Source organism: Chinchilla lanigera, unplaced genomic scaffold (genome assembly GCF_000276665.1).
Source record: "Chinchilla lanigera isolate Chin_1 unplaced genomic scaffold, ChiLan1.0 scaffold00026, whole genome shotgun sequence".
NCBI lineage: Eukaryota > Metazoa > Chordata > Mammalia > Rodentia > Chinchillidae > Chinchilla > Chinchilla lanigera.
The window spans coordinates 24090692-24110456 of record NW_004955427.1 but is presented as its reverse complement, the minus strand read 5'-3'; the positions used below and the strand labels follow the sequence as shown (position 1 = coordinate 24110456).

General features: G+C 44.8%; 1 protein-coding gene across 1 annotated transcript in view; it reads left to right on the top strand.

Moving 5' to 3' along the window:
* Heg1 (heart development protein with EGF-like domains 1) overlaps positions 1 to 19765 on the top strand; it is a gene marked incomplete at its 5' end in the record, with an annotated part of 80291 nt that overhangs the window by 5027 nt on the left and 55499 nt on the right. The window contains 2 exon segments of the mRNA XM_005386545.2: positions 17263 to 17544; positions 19195 to 19494. Coding sequence (XP_005386602.2) covers positions 17263 to 17544; positions 19195 to 19494 — 582 coding nt within the window.

Below are 19765 nucleotides of genomic sequence, written 5' to 3'. Positions count from 1 at the left end.
TTTTTGGTTTTTCTCCGGTACCGGGAACCGAACTCACGACCTTGCGCATGCCAGGCAGGTGCTTTTGCCGCTGAGCTAAATCCCCAGCCCCTCAGTCAAGACTTTTTAAATGGAGGGGATCAACAGCCAGGAAGCCTGGAGGAGAGGACTTGAGGATACAGGTTGGGCGCTAGGTTAACTACGGCCCTCTGAAAAGGGGCTAGAGCTCATTATGAAGGGCCTTAGAGGCCCGATTAAAGTGTTTATTTCATGGCACCCACATCGAGGAACATGTGCCAGCTTTGGAGGAGGGACCAGGTAGTTTGCCACATCATTGGTCATTTGTGCTTGGTGCAAAAGCCAAAAAGATGAACCGCAGACAGATCTGCCCTCCCTCCAGCCCAGTAGTTACACAGTGCCTAGTGGAATCCTGGTGGCATTGTGCCCGTGCTGTGGAGGGGAAGGCTGAAAATAGGGAGTGGACTGGCATGGAGTGGCAGAGATTGGGAGGGAGAGATGCGAGGATAAAGGTAAAAGAATAAAGCAGGAGGCTTGAGGCCAGTGGACCAGGATGCCTGATGGGGTATGGAGAGGAGTGCCTTGCTTTTAAGAAGGCTACCTTTGGGTTAGCTTTTTGGCGTAAAAACTACAGCTGGTCCCAGGGGAAGAATTTTGCAGAAGCTTGAGAATATAGAACTAAGCTAGAGAGAAGCCAGGGCCAACTTCATCCCGGGGAGGGTGGCAGTCATTGAAGCCACTAAGGAAAAAGAAACTGGCTCTGACGGGGCCGGGAACATCCAGTGCAGAGAGTAAGGAGGAAGAGGAGGCTGTCAAGGGAGCAGGGAGATGAGGCCTGAGGAAAGGACATGGGTTTGATTCTGAGCTGGTTAGTGCGGACCCTCAAGAGGCCAGGGAGAAGCCTGCCTGCCATATGCTAAGCATGGGAGACAGCAGATGTTGGCCTCCCTCCTAATGGCAAAATTTGACAGTGGGACGACAAAGGGAAATCAGAGAGAACCAGAACCTTTGATTCTCGGCCCCTAACTTGTCAGTTCCCAGCTCTTTCTGTGTCGGGAATTAGCAACATCATTCACCTGGTTACTTAGTCCAGAGGCCTAGGGGTCACCCTCCATTCCTCTCCCACTGTGTCCCTTTTGGGGGCTGGGGGTGGGAGGACAGTTCTGGCTGATTTTGCTTCTGAAATAATGTCATGAGTTGGTCCCTTTCATTTCCACTGCTCTTTTCTGTTCTACTTCACCCTTGTGCTCGCTAAGCAGTGCATACAGAAGCCAGAGTTATCTTCTTAAAATGTAATTCAGGTCACCTCCTTCTCAGGCTTAAAATCCTCCAAGAGCTTTGCATTGTACTTAGAATAATAGCCAGCCTTCCTTTTTGGAATACAAAGTCCACAGGTCTGACCCTGCTGCCTCGGTGGCCTCCTCTTGCTCTACTCCACACTTGCTGTGCACACCCATCTTTGTACATGTGTCAAAATCATTCCTGGTTTAGGGATTTGGCATAAGGTATCCCCTTGCCTGTAGCAGAAAGGGCCCATAAGCAGAGGGAAGAGCCAGGCAAATGGTCTAGGCAGGGCCACGCTTGCCTTGTTTTAGGCTTGGAAGGCAGGCAGGCCTCTGTGGCTGGGTGGCTTATTCATGGAAGGCCATGAGTGCTGCAGAAAGGAGGTCAGATAGGCTTACCAGGTGCCTGGAAGGTACAGCAGCAGGGCTTGTATTACCACATGGGGCAGGGCCCTGGTGTGCAGTCTCTTAAGGAGTAGGGAGACCACAGAGGCTGTGAAAAATGGGCACACTCCTTGTGCTTTATATTTTAGCTCTTGAACTTCATGGGGCTGTGCTAGTTTACCTGTCTTGTGAAGTTGCTGAGGAAAATGTTCAGGTTAGATGGCGTGGCAGGCAGGCAAGACTCCTGGGTTTGTTGCAGGGACCTGAGAGAGGCTCTGACCTCTGTGGAGACCCCACATAACAGAAGCTCCCATTTCTATGTGAGGAAAAAGCTAGGGTGCTGGAGGCGAAGCATTGGCTGTGGTAAGTTGACCCATTTCTCCTTGTTTTCTCCAAGTTGGGAGGTGAGGACTAAGGAGGAAGATAGTTAAAGAAGAATTTGAGGTCCAGCTGTCCAGGTGGCCCAGACAGTTCTGTTCTTGACCTGAAGCAATCAGATGGGTAGAAGGAGCAGCAAGGGTCCATGAGAGGGGCACCTGGTTGTTCTCTGGAGAGATGTTCTTGTCCAGGGCTGTACTAGTGAGCATCATGTTAAACCTGTCGTGAAAACCCTTCCCTGAGTTACCAGATTAGGCGATGGGGGAGAGAGCTTCAATTTGGGGAAGAGTTGCACTTTTATACCCTCTGGGGCCACCATGATATTTCTTGCTGCCATGTGGTAAAAATTAATTGGGGGGGTCATTTTTTACCAGACTTTAGATGAGAGTCCCACTGGCTTTGCAGTCACAGACCTTGGCTTGGGGGTCAAATAGACTCAGTTCAAATCTCAACGGTGCCATTTGCCAGTGTTGGGACTTTGGGTAGGGTATTTAACGTCTCTTTGCTAAAGTTTCTCATCTGCCAAATGGGCTATTTATGGACCTATATTATGGAACCTCCCTCAAAGAGTGTGCTTTCTAACCCCTGTAAAGCAGACTGCCTGGTGCCTGGGCACCAAAACTCGCAACTCTGGGGCTGCTGCTCCTTTAACCAGTGCTTGTGTATGTTGGGTATGGCGTTGACGACAACCCCGTTTGGGGACAAGTTCTGAACTGGAGAGCTCAAGAGTATCTTCCAGGGACCTCTGTCTGGTCCTCATCTTCCCTGGAGCGCTGCCCTCTTCATCCCTTAGCATCCCTTGAACTTGCCCTCCTTAGCTGTACATACAGAGAACAAAGAGGCAGATTTGAAGATTTGAAATCGGAAAAACGAAGTGCAACAGCCCCCACCTACGGTCATCTGAGACCAGATGAACACGTACGAAGCAATAAGATTGAATACAAAAAGTGTATGAGGTATGACTACAAAATAATAACCATTTGGATAAAAGGTGGTCAGAACTGGATGTGGTCAGTGAGTATTCTCCCTCAGATCAGAACCTTTGAAGGGTAGTGACATGTACTTCAAAAGTGTTCAGAGGAGTTGGGAGCCACTTTCAGAGGCCATGTGTGGGCCCACAAGCCAGTCACTGGTGTGGCTTTGAGGTCAGACCGCTTCTGAGTCCAAAATGGATCACTTATTCTATCTCCTGCATCATTCATTAGATTGGGCTTTGAATTTTTGTTTCCAAAATAATCCAAATCCATTATCAGGGGATGAAAATTTGTCTATTCATGAAACTCAAGAGAATATTCTATAGGCTTTTTAAAAAATTAGCAAATTTTAAAAAATAGTTGCAACAATAACAGCATTGTTGGAATAAGTATTGTCCTAATGGGACCTCTTTGAAGAGGACCATACTTACTTGGGTAGGTGAATTCTTGTGGCTTGTTAGGAATTATTTATAGTGTAGTCGTGCTCTGTGGTAATGGAGTGCTGCTGACAGTAGCCACTGGCAGAGTTAAAGAAGACGGATGGCCAGTGGTGGCTCAGGAGCTCTGATGCCGAGGACTTCTGGCCATAATAACTCCTTCCGCTTTCTAGCTATGTGGCATGGACAGCTACGTTCTATCTCTAGGTCTTAATTTCCTCATGCCTCAATGGGGAGAGTAATGTCTATCCTGCTCCTAAGGACACTTTGAGGAAGAGCAAATACAATTATTTGAAAGCACTTGTAAACGTAGACACAGCAAGTGATTTTAGTCATAATATGGTGAATCGTGACCTGGAATGCGTACTTTCATCTGTGTACCCACTTCCATTTCTGTAACACAGAGAAAACACAAACCAGTTCTGTTGCTGTCACAGTGTCATTACAAGGGTGGAATGAATCCATCCACATGGACATGCTCTTTGTAAACATGTGTACCGTGTTCCTGTTAGTCACTAATGCTTCCTGGGAACATGCCAGGCATTATTATTCTACATGAGGTGGTGCTTCATGAAGAAAGTAGTCATGGAAGGATGACTAGAAAGTTGGAGAGGAGGCGGAGAAATGAACATTTATAGCAAATCTTAATGGCATTTTTCTGTCCATCTCTTTGTCTTTTCACCTGTCTCTGGTTGCCATGACTTAATTCGTTCCCATCTCTTCTCTCCCGCCCAGTGAGATGTTCCTCACGGTCCTGTTCTTGCCCTTCTACCTCCAGCACATTTCAGTGGTCATTTGTGAGCCACAGCTTCTTGGAAGGGACACAGGAATGTGATCAGAGGCTGTGTGGGGACCTCTGCAGGTGCTCCCTAGACACAGGGTGGCCACCCTGCTGCAGGACGTGAATCAGAATCATCTAACAAGGTCACACAGGGTCCGGAGGGAGAATGTTGTCTTTGGGAAAGGCTTTTTGGAGGTGCCACTCTCTGACGTGGTTGTGAGAAACAAATCAAATTTAACCAAGGAGTAGGAAGTGGGACATTCTAGGTAGGAATAACTGAAGGACAAAGGCATGGAGGAAAGACAGTGCAACTTCCCCTGTTTTCTGTGAGTGAATGATTGCCAGAATAATTTTCTTCCCCTCAGCAGTCTAGTTCCATTCTTTCAGCTGTCTGCCAGACATTCTCTCATAGGTATTCATGATGCTTCAATTTAAACCAACAGATAATAGTCATAGACACAAACACATTACCCACCTTCCCCCAGTACCTGGCTTCCTTTGCTTGCTGATGGTTCCTTTAATCTCTCATCCACTGCTCAAACTTGGATCATCTTTGTCTCTTGCTGCCTTTGCTTGTCTCTTCTCACTCATGTGTGCGGTAATCATCACTGATGCTAACCTCCATTGTCTCTTCCTTTCTTCTAAATCCCACCAGACTCTGAACTGTGTTGGGCAGTTGTGTGTGACACAGGATGTCAGGACGTACATCCTGTCTGTACCACTGAAGTGCAGTGTGGAGCCAGACCTCCTTGGTGGGGCGCCCTGGAGCCCACCTGGAGGAGGCCCAGCTCTGTCCTTTCTGGCTTTCGTTTTCAGTAACCCTTCCTGTTTCTCTGTAATTCTCTGTCTTAGCTTTGCTCTTTCTTTCTTAGCTTGCATTCTTCATGCATTCTTCTGTTTTTTAAAGTTGGATTTTCTTTGGAACCAGACAGACCTGCATTTGGGTCCAGCTTTACTATTTGCTGTGTAACTTTGGGCAAGTTACTTAATCTTATGATACTTCAGTTTTCTTATCAGAAAAGCAGAGATTAATAATGAGACTACCTTGAAGGGAGGCACCCCTTCATCCTACCATGAGGATAAGCCGAGACAATTCATGTGACATGCTGCTGTGGTTGGCGCATGCCACATAGGTTATTATCACATATCATTATAATATATGGTGTTGCATTAGTATTATCCTGCCCTGACATATCTTTTGTGTGTGTGTGTGGTACTGGAGATCAAACCCATGGCCTCACATGCTAAGCAAGCACTGAACTATGCCTCCCAGGTATGTTTTTTTAAAAAATATATTTCCTAACCTTATTTGTTCCTCCTTCTATGAATTTCTTTTTATCTTTTCAGCCTTTCTCCTTCCTCTATTTTTTCTCTTAACCGCCTATGGTTATAAGCTGATTTTTGAAATATTGCATGTATTTTAATAGAGCATCAAGTTTCCCAATCTACATTTAAAAATCACATTGGCAAATAAGCGGACTGTCCTCCCCCGCCCCTCCTCAGAGAGAGCCCAGCACCAGGCTCCCCTCCCTTCCCTCTGAGCCCTTTGTGCTGAAATATCATTCCACTGTGTCCATTTTTCAGCAGTCGTAAACGGTTCAGACAAATTATGTTCCTATGATTTCCTTTCAGTCCTGGGCCACTTCACAGAGGTCTGTAGAATAAATTAACTGCAGAACTTACAAAGTCAGCCGCCAGCGCTGTGTAAATGTTTAAAGCCGGAGACCGTCTCAGGCAGCTCCAGCGCCCAGCTCTGTGCAGGCCCTTCATCCTGCCCCTCCTCCGCGGCTCCTCTCCCCTCCTGCTCAGAGCCAGGATGTTTTTCCTTGCCTTTTCATTGTTTCACTAACCTGTCGGGTCTCCTCTGGCGGAGCCCTGCCACCCGCTTCCTCTGGGCGGTACAATGACAACACAGGAGGTGGAGGCCGCTGCTGCCTGAGCCTCTCACAGCCCTCACCATCCTAGCCAGGCGAGGCTGGTGGCTGTGGCCTCAGTTTCTTGCTCAGAGCGTCCCCTTCACTGAGGAATCCCTTCTTTGGCCACTCTTTTGGGTGTTTATTTTTCATAGGTGGAGAGGGACAAGGAAAATGGAGGCAGCAAGTTAGGTGCTCCCTAAAAACAAGGTGGACACCCGTGCAGCAGATAGCCTGTACGTTCACTTAACTGAATGGGACTCTGATGATCTTCACCTCAACAGCTTTCTCTTAAGGGGGGAACCCAAAACCAAATACAAAACACAGATTATTTTTAAAGCAGAGTCTGAGGTCACATCAAGGTCCTTCATTTTTCCCTCCAGCCTGGGGAGGCCGTATCCCTCCGTAGTGCACCAAGGCCATGAGAGGGCTAGTTCTGTTTCTGTAAGGTTGAGCCCAGATGCAGGCTCCAGCCTCGGTGTCTCTTGGTCCCTGCCCTTTGTCTCCCTTGCCTCAGTCCTTCAGACCTGTTTCTCCTGAGAGAGAACAGGTTGCTCTCCCCTGAACAAAAGCCAGCTCCCTCCCAGGGACGGTGACGGCCTGCCTGTAACATCCACCCTCTTTATCACTAGAGGCTGTTGAAAGGGAGGCTTTTTAAAAATCTGATCATCAGACCTCAAGTCCAAACACTTCACAGTATGTGTAGTTTTTCTTAGGGCTGCTCCTTTTAGGGTAAGAATGAGGAAGGAAACGAAACTCCCTGAGAGCCCTGGACAGTTTAGATCTAGGCTGAATCTTTTGTTCGCACAAACTCATTTGGCTCCTAAACATCCTCCACCCCGAATCATTACATCCGCAGCAGCATTTCAAAATACAGCCCAAGTGGCTGAGCAGAGTAGGTGGCTGCCCTTCTGGGGAGATTACAACCACTTTCCCCCCACGCCCCAGAGGTTCCTGCCTGCCCCAGAATATCCCACCGCCAGCCATCCGGCCTGAATTCCCCCTCACTTACTGGGTTCCTGTGGGGAAGGCTGTGAGGCCTCTGCCAGAGAAGGGCCCCCGCTGTCTGGAGGCGGCCCTGGAGGAAGGATGGGCTTGCACTCTGTCTCTCTGGGTCACTTCTCACACTCCAGAGGCATCATAGGGAATGATTTTCTTGCTTTAGCTACCCAGAAGCAGAAAGTTCCTTGAGGCAAGTTCCACATCGAATTCATCTTTGTACCCTACAAATGGGTGCGCACACACATGTGGTGTGTCAAAAAATACAGTGAATATTTAAACTTTAAAAGATTTGTTACAGTAAGAGACACATTACTATTAACCCCCTTGAAAGTTCCCCCTTGAGTGAAACACTTATCCCATCATTCTTTGCACTTTTTGAAATAGTTCTAGAACTCTTCTTTTGTGGCTGTAGTTGTGCTGTTACATCTGCCTCAGTGTCCTGTATCCAAATACTTTACCTTTCTGGGTCATTTTGACTTTAGGGGAGAGCCAAAAGTTGCAAGGTACTGCAGTATTTTTACAAGCTTGCCTTTCTCTGGATGGTACTCGGGCTCATGAAGACATTCACGAAACAGGACTTTCAGAAAGGGGCACGAAAACTGGGATAAGTGTACAGGGGGTGTATTTCGCAGGGGATTAATGGCAGTATGTCTTTTTTTTGGTAATGACACTGCTTGTATATCATGGCAATAGCACATAACATAAAATTTACACTTTTAACTGTTTCTTTTTTTTTTTTTTTTTTTTCCTCCGGTGCCGGGAACCAAATTCACGACCTTGTGCTTGCCAGGCAGGCGCTTTGCCGCTGAGCTAAATCCCCAGCCCCTTAACTGTTTCTAAATGTACAATTCTACAGCCTTGAGTACAATCACTGTGTTACAGCCATCACTACTATTCATTTCTAGAAATTCTTTACCATCCCCTATAGAAACTCTTTTAAGTAGGAAATCCCCACTCCTCCCTACCTCCAACCTGTGGAATCTCTGTTCCATTTGCTGTCTCAATGATATTGCTATTGTAGGTACTTCATATAAGTGGAATCTTATAATGCTAGTCCTTTTGTATCTGGCTTGTTTCACTTATATCTTCAGTGTTTCCCCCATGCTCTACCCTGTGTTAGAATTTCACTCATTTTTGAGGCTATATAATATCCAAGTATATCTAAATACACTTTTATCTGTTCATTTGATCGACAGTTTGCTTTCATCTTTTGGCTATAGTGAATAATATTGCTGTGTATTTGGGTATATGAATATGGGTTTGGGTCTTTGCTTTCAGTTTTTTTTTTTTTAAGTTTTGAAGTGAAATTCTGGCTCATATGTTCAAGTTGAAGCACTGCCATGCCGTTCCTGTGATGACTGTACCATTTTACGTTCTTATCAGCAGTATGTGAAGGTTCCAGTTTCTCCACTTCCCCACCAGCCCTTGCTGTTTTCCTTTCTTCTTGTTTGACAATAGCCATCCTACGGAGGTCTAGGAAAATATTTTTTGAATTCCCAGATGCCACTCACAGGCTGTACGTTGGGTCTGGAACTGTCTCTTACCCTGCTGAGCTTCAGTCCTATCATCTCAGGGCCAGACTAGTTGGCTGCTGTAGTCCCTGAAGGCAGTGGTCACCTTTGGAAGTGGTTGAGGGGTATCTAGAGCAACCCAGCCAGCTTTGGCAAGAACGAATGGTGCAAAGCAGCATGGATGCTGGCAGGTGAAGGCTGCCACACAACATGAAGTAGTTTAGGAAGAGCTGGCTGAGCTCAGCCCTCACTGGTTTTCATCTAAGTGTGGTTAATTGAAGGAGGCACCAAAAATCAAAGAGCTGAGTTCTAGTTGCTGCTCTGCCACCTATCTCTGGGTTAACCTGAGTGGGCAGCGTCAGTGCTGAGTCTCAGGCTTCTGTTGTGTAAGAATTGCCAGAATCGCCTTCTTGCTTGGCACTCAGAATGTCAGAATCTAAAAAGATGATTTAGGCCCCTCAAATATCCTGTAAAAAGTGACTTACAGATCGGAAAATGTGTGGGGTTTCTTCACTGGGTCTCCGAGAATGGAAGCATAATCTCATTGTCCTGGAAGCACGTGTGCACCTGTGAGCAGGGCAGTCTACAGCCATCCATCCTACTAAAAGGGAACCAAAACAGGAGGCGGTAAAAGTCTCTCCCCACTCTTTAAAGACTCTTTTCTCCATTCCCTGGATAAACAATTACATTTTAGGAAAATCTCTAAAAGTTGCAGAGAAACCCACTCTCACAGGCGTGAGAATCTCCTGCTAGAATATACAACAGTGTAGGGACAAAGCACCAACCCCAGAGTTCTGAGGTTATTCAAGTTCAAGATCCCAGGAAAGCTCCAAAGGGATTCAGGAACAGGGACTTGCACACCTGGGAATCAGTGCTGTATTGTTCTAGAATCTTTTCTTATGGCTTTAACCCTAGCAATGTGTGACCTTCTCCATTCATCTACCAAGCAACACCCTGTGAAGGCCAAGGGACTTCTCTGCCTCAGCCATGGCCTTTCTGCAGGCCTGGTGTCCATGGCTTCCTCTGCAGCCCATCAGCATTGCCTTCCTCTGTGCTGCCCCTACTTTACTTTTACTCTCTCAGTCTGCCTCCCCCAGATTCACACTTTTCCTTAAATCAGCCCTTGACCCTCAATTTTCCCTTCATATGCCATCTCCCATCCTTCCTCCTAACCAATAATCCTACATCTTTAATTTGCCTATTGGATATTTTCAGTCTACATGGCACATTTTGTAAACAGATTTTTCTTGTTTCCCTCAAACTTACGCTCTAGGCTAGCTCTCCTTTCCTTCATAATCATTTTTTCAGTATGCATAAAAATCATCTCTGCGTTAGAAGCTCATTTAGAAGTCCTCTTGCTCAGTCTTCCAGCTAATAACAAGCAGCTGTTACCAAACGAAGTCTCTGATTCCAAAGCCCATGCGAAAGGCACCGTTTCATTCCGCTGAGGGAGAAACAAGGTCAGTGAAGTTGTGTTGAAGGAGAAAGTGTGAAGGCCAATGGGACTCTTTTTGGGTCTGCTGTACTGGTCAGTGGCCTAACGCAGCATGGAGTGTGATGAAACGAGACCTAGGTTCAGATCATATCTCTGCTGCTGGTGAGGCTGTGGCCAGGAACAGTCACTTAATTTTCTACACCTCAGTTTCCCCATGTGCTGTATAAGGATAATAATACCCACTTGGCAAAACTGTCATGAACATTAAATAATACACGGGAAAACACTGAACACATGGTAAACATTGAATAGATGTTTGTGAAATCTGAACTCAGGTGGAGGGACATGAATATACAGGTTCTTCAACTCTGGTTGAAGAAGTTGGTTCTTCAACTGGTTCTTCAACTCTGTGCCCCAGAAACTCAAGCATGTAGCTGGCAGCCCTTGTGACTTGGACTGTCTGCGGCACTTGTGGTGAGGGGTCGGGTGGGGGGCCCTCAGGGAGGAACTTGCCTCTTCCAGTAACACGGCACACTTGCTGTACACTCCCTTTCCACTGCTGAGAAACAGTGCAAGCTGAACACCCCCAGATTACTAGAGGGTGGCGAGGAGCTGACTCTGTAGCAGCTGCTAATTAGGAAATCCTATTCCAGGCTGTTAGCATCCCTGATGATGCTGGTTCGCAAACAGATGTTGTGGAACATTAAGATGCTACAGAAGGGGAAGTTGTCAACTTGAAGGGGAAAAACCAGGCAAAGCAATGAAACTGTCTTGTTAATTTCCATTCATGATGCAAGGGAGAGCTGTGGCTTGACATAGGAGGCCGAGTGCAGAGGGAAGGATGGTTTTCAGCTCAAAAGAAATCTGAGAAATGGGACCTCCCGGCTCTAATATGTGGCTGCTTGGTGGGCCCAGGTGCCATGGTCTGTTGCTGGGGTTTGAATTAACATCTCTGACCACCTGGGGAACTAGCCTGGGGGTGGGTGTTGAGTAACCTAGCCTCACCTAAGCCTTCAGGACACAGTTCCTCCCGGAGTACTTCCCAGGAAGATCTAGTGGGACACAGCCTCTTCCTGTCACCTCCCAAATGGTCCAAGGTCTGTGACTTGAGGCATCCCTTCTCCCTTGCACATCTCCAGCACCATCTCTGTTCTCCCCCCAAAGTAAAAGCAGGCTCCCTGATAACTGTCCCAGCTTGTGGTAGGTTCCTATGGGGTCCTGTCCACTTTACTCTGTATTACTGTCCCACTCAGAGTTCACGCAGGTGCTGAGAGGAAGCCATGGCATAAGCAAGAGTCATCTGCAGTAGACTTAAATCACTCAGGGCTCGAAAGGACCAGTTCTTTCACTTTAATAAATATTTTAGTGTTAGATCCATCATTTTTCCTGAGATGAAACACGGAATATGTAAGTCACTGGATGTAACAGGACCTTGGGTGGCACTGGGAGTGGGCTGGGGTGCTTCCTGGCCCAGCCTGTGTGATTTAATCCCTTCTCCAAAGAAGATTTCATAGGTAATAAACAAATCCAGAGGACACCTTGCATTAAATATGGGGCTGTGGGATACTTTTCTTTTGAAATCTCTGGCCAGTGACATGCTGGAGGTGTCCCCAGTCCCACCCTGTGTCCCGGAAGTTTGTGTACCTCACAGGAGGGGTCATGGAGCAGAACTCAGTAAGGCACAGCTGCGCCAGCAGCCAGGTGGCCAGCCTCAGTCCTCTAAGCAAAGTAGACTCCTAGCTTCTGAGAGGGCTCTGCTGCCAGCTCTAATCAGTTGCCTGGAGAAGGACTGGGAGACAACCCTGACTGGGTAGTTGTGCCTGCCGAGGAAGCCTGTCACCAAATCTGTTTGTTAAAAGCTAATAAACCAAAATCTGTTCATGGCTGTGGCATATGTAGCACTCACTGTGTACCAGGTACTGTTCTAAACTCTCACACCTTCACACACAGCCAGGTATGTACTGGATATTGTTACTATCCCTGTCTGACAGATGGAACACCAGGAGACAGAAAAATTATGTTTCTCACCCAGGAAAGAGGACACGTAAGTGGTGTAGCCAGAAATCTAACCCAGATGGTCTGACTTTAGCCACAGGCTGTGCATTACCCACTGCTCTTTTGTTAAGATCTAAATTTCTATGTCCAGACACAAGACTAGCAGCAGATTCATGTCCTTAACACAAAGAAAACAGATTCACAAGGTATGAGTAAAAGGAGCAAGTTGTTACATCACCTCCTTTATTCCTGAGGGTCAGGTCTCCACGTAAAGAGGGCTTAAAGCTTAATACAGTAGTTTTCAGGTCAGCAGGGGCCACCAGTGGCACTAATGACCAAGAGTGTCTCTAGCTGCTCTGCAGACCAAGCCAGCAGTTAGTTAGGGCTACAGTGTATAATGACAGAGGTTAGGCATCTGGGGGCCAAGTGGCTCATGCACAACTAAACCCATCAGTCCTTCATCTGTACAGTCCAAAGCCACTCACATGCTTATGTTTCAGAAATGTCATGGAGTTCAGCCTTCCCACATCATCATTTGAACTTCCAAGAGCCACTGTATATTTTTTAAGGTCTTCAGACTTTATTTCCTTAAGAGGATCCAATCTGGGGACCAGTGAAAGACCATTACAAAGTAACTGCCCAAGATATCAACCATTTTTATTCTTTTTCCTAGGAGATGTGTGTGTGTGTATTTAAAAACATAAAATCATATGGTACATACCATTTTCTAAATTATATTTGCACTTATAGGATGAGCATAGTACGTAACTAAAACTGTTTCAATAATATTTTTTGTCAGTCTTTTAAAATTTTATTGTCTTATACTTAATCAGCTCCCTCATGCAGAAGTTTAGGTTATTTCCAATTTTCATTATTATAAACATAGCTTTGATAAACTTCCTTATAGCTAACACTTTATGCACCCCTTTAACAACTAAGAACGAATTTCCAGAAATGAAATTATTAGATCAAAACATATACCTATACTTTTAAGAGTTTTGCAATAGATTACTACATTTCTCTTCAGAAAGCCTGTGCCAATTACTGTACATTCTTCCCAACACTGTTTGAAAGTTTGCATTTTGTGGGGCCAGGGATTTAGCTCAGTGGCACAGTGCCTGCCTGGCAAGTGCAAGGTTGTGAGTTCGATTCCTGGTACTAGAGAAAAACCAAAAACATAAAAAAGAAAAGAAAAGAAAGTTTGCATTTTATGTACCTGCAATGATACACTATTTTTAAATATTTGCCAAGTTGAGGACAAGTAAATATAAAAGTAAAGTCTTTCCTAGTTTGAATTTGTATTTCTTTGCTTTATAACAATACTTCATGTATTTATTCTCCACTTACATATTTTACTTGGTGAACTGCACATTCATGTTGTCTATGAGATACAGATGTCAGGGATTTGAAAAGTTGTCACACATTAAGGATGCTAAGCTTTTATCAGGCACTACAGATATTTACTGTAGTGTGTTATTCAACTTTTAAAATGTTTAGTTTTTATTTTTATCAAAGTCACATTAAGATCAAGTAGATTTTACAAGGTTGTTACAAAAATTCTGACACTCCACCAAAATTTTCTGTTCCCCAAAATCAATCATTTTAACTCTTTTAATTGATTTATTTAGTAATTTTGACCATATCTCTAAATAATGTGTTTATATTACTATGTATTGATTTTTTTGGTTTTGAGCAGTATTCATTAATTTTGCTCTATGGAAATTTTATGTCATTCCAAGCTCTGCTAGTGTAGAAGTGATATGTTCTTTTCTTTAGGGTCAGCTTGAGTACCTTATGCATTTTCCCCACAACTCCAAGTTATCCTGGTTGTCCTACATGCACACCATTTGGATCATCTCCCTGAAGATTGCCATCCATCTTGTTTTATTAATCCCACTAATGAGAAATTATTTTTAATAAGTTCAGTATTTATGAATCCATCACATAGATTTATGCAAATATCTGCCACTTTCTTTGCTCATTATATCTTCTTACATCTGATACCTGTCATCTAGGATTGTTTTTCTTCTTCCTGAAATCCATCCTTTATAATTTCCCGTAGTGAAAGTGGCTGCTGATAAGCTCAGTTTTGAGTGAAAATGTTTTTACTTGATAATCTTGAGGTATTTTGAAAGATAGTTTTGCTGAAAATACAATTCTAGTTTTATTCTCCTTTTTACCATACTGAATACATTTATGCACTTTTAGCTTTCATGATTGCTGTTGAAAAATCAACTGTTAGCACAACTGCTGTCTTGTATAGGTAATTTGGCATGGTTTTCTTTGGTTTTAAGATTTACAGTTATTCTGTGGTTTCCTACAGTCTCACTATGATATGAATGTAGATTTCTTTTCTATTTAGCCTCTTAACATTTTGATGGAGGGCCGGGGATATAGCTCATTGGTACAGGCATCTGCCTAGCATGCGCAAGGTCCTGAGTTCAATTCCCGGTACCAAAAAAATTTTTTTTTAAACCCATAAAACATTTTGTTGGACTTCCTTTGAGGATTCTTGTGCTTTTTATTGCTTCTAGAAAATTCTTAGCCATTGTCTTTTTTGCATGTGTATGTTAGTCAGCTTTCTCATCACTGAGACACTCACAACTTAAAGGAGGAGAGGTTTAATTTGCCCACCGTTTCAGTCCATGACCAGCTGGCTTCAAGATGGAACATTCAGGTGGAAGGGCATGAGTTTATTTTGTTTTGTCTTTTAAAGACAGGGTTTTGCCATATAGTTCAAGCCGAGCCCGAATTCATGGTGTATCCCCTCAAACTCTCAGCGATCTTCCTGCCTCAGCCTTCCAAGTGCTGAGATTACACCCATGCCACCACACCCAGAGCAGTTATAAATCTTGAGATTTAATTTTTTTCACCTTAAACCATGATTGAAGGGCCAGGTTTCCTTGCTGTCCCCTCCACAAGGCAGGTTTGTTTCTATCTGCCTTACAGTCACTGTCTTACAGCCACGGCATAGTCCTTTGGGTCCCCTGCTTTACACGGTACTTTCCTTTTAGACCCCTCCTCCTTGGGGGTTGCTCTCCCATCTCCTGCCTCCCTGACAGCAGCAGAATAAGTTCAAGGTCACAGACACCGAGCAGGTGCCAGCTTCAGTCTTTGCTCACCTCTCTGTACTCCTAGTCTTGGTTCACTTTTGGCCACAGAAGATTTGATGATTTATTTTCTTGATACCTCAGCAACATATTTAGAAGTATTTTTTAAAACTATTTTATTCAGCATTTTTTAGTTGTTGATAGTGGCAGCATTATTGAGGACAGTGTAGGACTACTGTCAGGCTTTTAACTTTGCTTACAGTGTACATTTTCCCTTTCTGACCTCTTCGGGCTACACTCAGGAAAGAGCATGGTTCCGTGTGAGCCACGTCCTGTCTGCATGTGGCCATTCCTGTCCTCCTGGACACTGCCGTGGAATTCCTTGAGCAGAACAGGGTCTGGACTTCCATGCCTGTTCCCTGAGAAGGGGACATAGCTTCGTCCTTCACAGCCTGCCACAACACCCAGTGGCTGTGTCTCACTTGTCTTAAGCTATAGCAGAGCTAAGTTTATAACCTTCCCTTTGCTCATGGCTTCCAGCTTAGGGGAGTGGATCTGAGTCCCTTCTGCCACACGCGTTCACTTTGTTCTGGCTTCCTTGGGGAATAATTTTTCTCTGTTTGCCCAGTTAACGAAGAAGATAGAGAAAGCATCCTTATATCCTGCTATCTCCTCTGGGAGGCCAGCCTGGAGCTCAGATAGGCAGAGCAAAGGGAGCATGCCCTTTGCAGGTCACTGCTGCCCATAAGCCCTAGGCCTCAAGTTCAACCTACAGACTTTGTGGCTGCCCCTGGAAATGGCCTTCTGTATCTCATTTCTATCTGAGTGTTGGTCTTGTCTATCTGGGGCTGGCTTCAGAGAAGCCCAGATGCCTGGGCAACTTCCCTCCCCTGCCAGGAAACCTCTGCTAATTATCACCTCCAGGAAACAGAATTGGAGGCAGAAATCCAGTAAATCTCAAGGGGCATGGGGAGGAAATAATTCCCTTAGGAAAGTTTACCAGAAGTTTTTATAATCTTATGGAAGTTTTTGTAGTCACCACCCACCCCACCCCAAATAAGTGAGCCAATGCTTCTGGTCCACACTGTTTAGGAAAGTGAGCCAGCGACCTGGTGACTGAGCTTTTGAGATGTGGCTTGTAAAACATTCACTAGATTTTAAAGGTGTAATACCAAAAAAAGAATAAAATATGTTGATAATTCTTATATCAAGTATATATTGAAATGATATTAGATAGGTTGAATGAAATACAAAATACCACTTACCAGTCCAGTTATTTAAATATAGGATGACCAAAAATAGCATTTTTATCAATTTTTATATTAGGAAATATAAAAACAACAACTTTATCAAGTTTATTCAATACAAGAATCAACTGGTTGGCCAAGTGTGGTGGCACACACCTGTAATCCCAGTACTTGGGAGACTGAGGCAGGAGGATTGCTGTGAGTTCGAGACCAGCCTGGGTTACAAAGTGAGTTCAAGGACAGCCTGAACTGCATAGCAAGATCCTGTCTCAAAAAGACCAAAAAAAAGGGCAGGTCAGCTGGTTGCCATGAGACCTGCCCAGGTGACCTTCAGGATAGTGAGTACTTAAATGTGCTGCCAAGTGATGGGGGGGCAAACAGTGAAGTGATAAAAATTAATTTCACCTTATTTTTAAAATGTGGCTGCAAAGGTTACTTACATGGATTATAGTTGTTGCTCACTTTATCTTTTGGGCAGCATTAATCTAAAAGATAATTTATTCTGTGTGTATACACATGTGCATGGCTGTGTGTGTGCTTGCGTTTGCACACGTGTGATAATTATACAAACTGTAGTTCTCGCTGCTTGCAGCCTCTTCTTGTCAGATGATTTGTCACAGTTGCCTCACCCCTACCGACGGAGGTGACACCATTCATCCCCATAGAGGTTTTTCCGTGGTGCCCACATTCCCTGCCACTCCCCGATCCTAAGCAGAAAGAGAAATACTCCCAAATAGGGAAAACAAAAACCGGATCTCTAAGGAGCCATGTAGTTAGCAGTGACTTCAAATGGTCTGGTGATGCTGTCTTTTCTGAAGCTTTATTTTGCTTTTCAGAAACCAGCAAGTTCTCACTGATGTGTTTTCTTGCTTCAGCTGCTGTAAGGAACCACTGGCCAGAAAGTAATACTGAGCCCCACATGGAAGACATTGTCTTTTATCAGAGTCCAGAGGACTTTTCAACAGTGGGTTCAAAAGAGGGTACTTCGGTTCAGACCTCCCAAATGAGCCGCACTTCTTCGGAAGCTCCAGGAAACCTTACTCTCCTAACTGCTGAAGGGAGGAAGGAGTCTTCAAGTAGAACAGACTTCACTATTTCCCCTGCTGGACACTCACCCGAGAGCGCAAGACTGCTGACTTCCCAGGACAGCACCTTATGTGAGTTTGTGAGGATGCCTTAGCTGCTGATGCTTATTTTACTCATGTTTGTCCAGTCTTGGAAAACAGCCTTTCTGCCTCATCCTTCCCTCTCCCAACCTCAATTAACTGTGCCCAGCCAGAGGTCCTGGGATGGGGTGGTTCAGATTTGTGACGTATGCCCGATCTGTGAGATGCTCATAAGGACAGATCAGAGAAGGGTGCAGATTTGTCAAGCAGCCTGGTCAGTCCTCTGGCATCTACACCCCATAGCCAGTCTGAATCCAAGCTTCGTCCCTCCCCCAGGGATCCTGCCGTGGGTTCCAGTCTCAGAAGCACAGGTCTGGTAGGATGTATGCCTGGGAAAGATGTCTTAGTTTGTGTTGTTTGTATTAATGTGGTTTTGTGTTGATGTGCTTCAAATAGTTGTCCTTGCTCCAGACTACACAGCTTTGAGGTTTGCTATTTTTAGCAAAAGATTTTAAGAAGGGGCTGGGCTTGATGGTAAGACTTAATTGAGAAAGAAGTAGCAGTTATTAGGTACTCACTACATTCCAACATATCTGTTTTCTCAGTCCTTATAAAAGGTCAGAACCATCTGTTACCCTCATTTTAGGAATTTGAAAACTGAAGCTCAGAGAAGTTAACCCAGTATGTGAAGGTCAAAGAATTAACATGTTTCAGGGCTAAGATCTGAGCCTAAATCTGAATACTTCAAGTGGGAGGGGTGGCTGAGGAGTGAGATGCCCAGTGTGAATAGAGGCAAAGGAGAAGCAATTTGGGCCTCTTTGTGGGGTAGCAGGACCAGCATCATCCATCGGGGGGAGTGTAGGTTGTTCAGAGAGTAGGATAGTTGTGTGGATAGGTTAGGGACAACTGTGGAGCACTTTGCAAACCAGTTTATACTTAGTGTGGTGAGAAAAGTCACCAAAGGGCTTTACGCAGTGGAATAAAACTGTTAAAGCAAACCTGAGGAGGACAAGCAGATCCAAAATGTATGATGGGGTTGGAGAGATGGGGGAACCTAGACTGAGGGGAGCCACCCAGGTAGGCACAAATCTAGACACCAGGTATTGACCTATTGGCCACAGTACAGAGGAAGGGGATTTCTTAAAGACTCTCAACAAAGGAAAGTTTGTGAGGACCTCAAAGTAGAGGATGAATGTCTCAAAAGTGATTCATTCCCCCTAGTGACAGGAGGTTTGACTGGGGGCACTAAAGTCTGTAAAGAAAATGTATGAAGGTATTTTGTGTCCCATTTATGAGTGGTGGCATGACACTGCCCGGTTCTTTTGGTCATCCACATATTGGAAATTCTGTTTATGCTGAATTCCAGTAAATTTTGGAGCCATCTTTGTGGAATACGGGAGGTGATGAACTATGATGATCTAGCACTGATCTCTTAAGTCCATACTGTCAGATATTTGGCTTCAGTCTGCCCCACTGTTGATAATTTTGCTCCCAAAACAAACTTTTTGTGAGTTCAAGAAACAATCTTTGTCGTGGTTCATGGTCTCTTGTTCAGGAGTTCATTTTTCAGAGAACAACTGCTCCTAATTTCTTTTCATACCTATTTATCTTTTGTAAGTCAGACTTGACCCACTAAAAGATTATTCAGACATTTAGAAGTCTGCTGGTGGAATTTTAATTGTTGTTGTTTTACTTGTTCAGCCTTAGAAAGGCTTCATTTGCCATCCAACAGTTCTGAGTCAGAAAAAAGAACTGCCTCTTCTCACACGGAGAATGGAACAGCCCAGGGCTTCCTGGAGAGGGTGAAGGGCCTCCCAGAAGAAGTGACTGCGCACACCCAAGTGTCTGGCACCTCGGTTTTGAGCCAGTCCTCCCTTCCTGCTTTGGAGCCAGGAGAAGCAACCATGCTGTCTGTGAAAAGAAATTCCTCAGGACCACAGCTCTCATTGTTTCATTTCTCCAGGACACCAGCTTATTCTTCTTCTTCAGACCATTCTTCATGTGAGTAATCCTGTCCCTAGCTCATCCCTCCAAAGTCATTCAAATCAGCCGTAAGTAGGTGTGTGTACATAACTCATTAAATACCTGTAGTAGGGCCTAAGATGAAAAAGACAGCCAAAAATGCCATTCCTCTACTGCCAAGTATTTGGGCTAGAAGTACAACATACACAGTTTATCTCAGTATTGAGGTACATGTTTAAAATATGTTTTCTTTGACCGTATAAGGAAAAAGGTAATAGTTGGCCTGCCTCCCCTCCCTCTCCCTTCTTTA